The following is a 4,243-nucleotide window of genomic DNA, read 5'->3' as shown; positions in this document are numbered from 1 at the left end:
TCATTGAACCCTCGTACCTCTGTCACCTGGTCAACACACCCTGAAGGGATCTTATTGGCTGCTGCAGGTCGGGTAGTTATCCAGAGGAGAGCAGAGGGAAGCAGATTTCCCTTGATGAGATTTGTCAGCAGAACATCCACTGAGGTTGACTCTGTGACGTCCCAACAGATCTTGTTCTTCTGGAAGTCTAGGGGCAGTCGGCACTCATCCAGACCATCAAAGATGAACACAACTTTGTACTTGTCGTAGTTTGAGATTCTTGATTGTTTGGTTTCCATTGAGAAGTGATAGAGAAGTTCAATCAACGTGTTTTTGTCCCCTTTCATCAAATTCAGCTCCCGAAAGGGAATGAAAACACAAATTGAACATCCTGGTTTGCTTTTCCTTCAGCCCAGTCCAGAATGAACTTCTGCACAGAGACTGTTTTTCCAATGCCAGCGACTCCCTTTGTCAGCACAGTTCTGATACGTTTGTCTTGTCCAGTTAAGGGTTTGAAGATGTCGTTACATTTGATTGCAGTCTCTGGTCTTGCTTGTTTCCTGGTTGTTGTCTCAATCTGTCTCAGCTCATGTTCATTATTGACCTGTCCTGTTCCTCCCTCTGTGATGTAGAGCTCTGTGTAGATCTTATTGAGAAGTGTTGGGTTTCCTTGTTTAGCGATCCCCTCAAATACACATTGAAACTTCTTCTTTAGATTAGATTTGAGTTCACGTTGGCAAATCACAGCAAGCTCATCTGAATCTAGAAATAACACAGAGGATATTAATATTACATCTGTTTTAATGTCTACAGTATTGAAGGACTGTTAAAGTTTTTAAATAATAATTTATTCTCTTAACTGACTGTATAAATGTGTAAATGTTTTCTTAATGCATTCCAGACTGGTGTGACTGATTATATTATTATTGGTGTTATTGATGGTATTATTAATGTTGTCTCACTGTCTCTGTCTCTCTCTCTAAATTAATCAACACAACACATCCCTTCTGCTACTTGATGAGGCCACTAGGTGTTGTGTTAAGGCTGATACAATATCATTGAGTTACACAGCTACTTTAGCTGTACTTTAGCCACAGCTTTTAAATGTTATAAAACATCATTCAACATGAGGCAGACAGATCTTACATTTCTCCAGTGTGTCAGCAAGCTCCTTCTGGTTCATTTTCCTCAGGACGTGCAGTGTGATCTTCAGAGCTCCCTCTCTGGCACTGCTCTCCTGCTTCTCATCTTCAGCATCCACCACTTCCTCATCCTGCTTCTGACTCTCAAAGCATTCTGGGAGTTCTGGACTAAGAATCCTCTTGAACATCTTCAGCTCGTTCTTCACAAATGTCATAATTTTCTCTTCAAGCAACTAAAATAAATCAAGTAAATAAGTTAAGCAAGAGAAGAAATGCTTTCTCATTAACACATTAATGAATAATTGACAGATCAACTTTACGTGAGGTAAACAAAAACAAATGTACATAACAGGATCACATACACTGAATATAGAGTCCAGGTCTGTTTGATGACTCTGGGAAGACTGACCACTGAGAATCTCTGACTCTGATCTCTCATGTTGGTTTCTGTGGACAGAACATGAGATTACATCTCCTCATCCAGGGAGTACACACACACACACACACACACACACACACACACACACACACACACACACACACACACACACACACACACAAAGGGAATGTTGTGTTTGTTTAACATTATTTTAGGACTATGAAAATGGACAGTATTAGCCTATGGATTATGAAAACAACCAAAAGAAAATGTGAAAATGGGAGAGGAGAAATGACTAGAGACAGTGTTGTTTAACTCACTGACCATGACCCATGAGTTCTTCTTACCTTTGTTCAGTAGAAAAGTCTCCCTCTCTAAACAGTATAGGTAGACCCATAGACTGGTCACTCTTCATGGACACACAGCTGGGAACAGGGGAGGCTGGTCTCTCCTGCTTGATTGGACTTCAACACAACAGAGACAAACATTACATCTCTCATCTACTCTGATCTCAGATGGGAAACATAAGAAGAGTTCCAAAACGCAACATATCACTTTACAGAAATGAGCTTTTATTGTTTAATGAAATTATGTATTAATTATTACATCTCTCACAGACAAGGATTTGTTTAAAATCTATCACTTGATGGTTTCATTTCAGAGAGACAAAAATCATGTTTTTTCTTGCAAAATGCTATATACCTCACTCTCAAATGTGACCGACCGGCTCAATTTGGTAATTAACTAAATAACTACATATATAGTGATTTTGGTTTATGTCAGTTTAATTGTTTGTTAAGGTATAAGTTGTTATTTTATGATTGTAAGTGATACAATTAACTAGTAATTCTCAGTAATTACTACTTTAGTAAGGAATAACACATTTTTTCAGTACTACTGCAGTTGCTAAATAATTCCAATAGATGGGAACATAAGACCACAATGACATTTCAGAATATTAGTTTAGTTTTCTCCCTGGATACACCACCACTCCCCGCGCTTCCTGCAGAACCCCTGCAGTACCTCTGCAGACCCCGGATTGAGAACCCCTGATTTAGCAGATGCTCTTATCCAGAGAGATTTACAGTAAGTGCATTCACCTTAAGATAGCTATTTATTTAGGAAATAAACTTAATGAATTATTCATAAAATTGTTATCTCACCTCTTAGCTTTGGTGTCATGTCCCCCAGAGAGATGCATTTTGGAGGCAGGGGCCCCCTCCTCTCTCTCCCCAGAGAGACTCATTTTAGAGCACTGACCCCTGTAAACAGAGATCCAGCATGTTGGTTGTGGTTAACACAGTGACAACTAAACAGAGATCCAGCATGTTGGTTGTGGTTAACACAGTGACAACTAAACAGAGATCCAGCATGTTGGTTGTGGTTAACACAGTAACAACTAAACAGAGATCCAGCATGTTGGTTGTGGTTTACACAGTGACAACTAAACAGAGATCCAGCATGTTGGTTGTGGTTAACACAGTAACAACTAAACAGAGATCCAGCATGTTGGTTGTGGTTTACACAGTGACAACTAAACAGAGATCCAGCATGTTGGTTGTGGTTAACACAGTGACAACTAAACAGAGATCCAGCATGTTGGTTGTGGTTAACACAGTGACAACTAAACAGAGATCCAGCATGTTGGTTGTGCTTAACACAGTGACAACTAAACAGAGATCCAGCATGTTGGTTGTGGTTAACACAGTGACAACTAAACAGAGATCCAGCATGTTGGTTGTGGTTAACTCAGTGACAACTAAACAGAGATCCAGCATGTTGGTTGTGGTTAACACAGTGACAACTAAACAGAGATCCAGCATGTTGGTTGTGGTTAACACTGTGAAAACTAAACAGAGATCCAGCATGTTGGTTGTGGTTAACACAGTGACAACTAATAATTGTATTCATTATCTCTTAGAAATAAAACAGTTTACTAACAGACACATCCAAACAGTCAGGTGATTTAATGTAATTACTTTTTCTAGCCCAATGACTACTCAAAACCCTCCCACAAGGCCTGAAAACTAACTAATAGCCCCTGATAGGCCTACATCTTATTCTGGGGCGGCAGGTAGCCTTGTGGTTAGAGCGTTGGGGCGGCAGGTAGCCTAGTGGTTAGAGCGATAGGTAGCCTAGTGGTGAGAGCATTAGGTAGCCTAGTGGTTAGAGCGTTAGGTAACCTAGTGGTTAGAGCGTTAGGTAGCCTAGTGGTTAGAGCGTTAGGTAGCCTAGTGGTTAGAGCGTTGGGGCGGTAGGTAGCCTAGTGGTTAGAGCGTTAGGGAGCCTAGTGGTTAGAGTGTAGGGGCGGCAGGTAGTCTAGTGGTTAGAGGGTTGGGGTGGCAGGTAGCCTAGTGGTTAGAGGGGGGGGGGGCGGCAGGTAGCCTAGTGGTTAGAGCGTTGAGGCGGCAGGTAGCCTAGTGGTTAGAGCGTTGGAGCGGCAGGTAGCCTAGTGGTTAGAGCGTTGGGGCGGCAGGTAGCCTAGTGGTTAGAGCGTTGGGGCGTCAGTTTGCCTAGTGGTTAGAGTGGAGGGGCGGCAGGTAGCCTAGTGGTTAGAGCGTTGGGGCGGCAGGTAGCCTAGTGGTTAGAACGTTGGAGCGGCAGGTAGCCTAGTGGTTAGAGCGTTGGAGCGGCAGGTAGCCTAGTGGTTAGAGCGTTGGAGCGGCAGGTAGCCTAGTGGTTAGATCGTTGGAGCGGCAGGTAGCCTAGTGGTTAGAGGGGGGGGGACGGCAGGTAGCCTAGT

General features: G+C 42.6%; 1 protein-coding gene across 1 annotated transcript; it reads right to left on the bottom strand.

Annotated features, from left to right (window-relative positions):
* Nucleotides 1-316: 316 nt before the first annotated feature.
* Nucleotides 317-1,434, bottom strand: LOC145867005 (NACHT, LRR and PYD domains-containing protein 3-like). The gene is made up of 2 exons (XM_082971051.1): nt 1,126-1,434; nt 317-741 (listed from the first exon to the last, which is right to left on the bottom strand). Exons 1-2 carry the CDS (start codon nt 1,334-1,336, stop codon nt 332-334), a joined length of 621 nt encoding a protein of 206 aa, XP_082827177.1. The 5' UTR covers nt 1,337-1,434; the 3' UTR covers nt 317-331.
* Nucleotides 1,435-4,243: the final 2,809 nt, after the last annotated feature.

The sequence above is a fragment of the Salmo salar genome, unplaced genomic scaffold (assembly GCF_965601325.2).
Source record: "Salmo salar unplaced genomic scaffold, fSalSal1 ptg000152l, whole genome shotgun sequence".
Classification (NCBI taxonomy): Eukaryota; Metazoa; Chordata; class Actinopteri; order Salmoniformes; family Salmonidae; genus Salmo; species Salmo salar.
The sequence above is the reverse complement of the archived record's forward strand: the minus strand, read 5'-3'. Positions and strand labels throughout refer to the sequence as shown.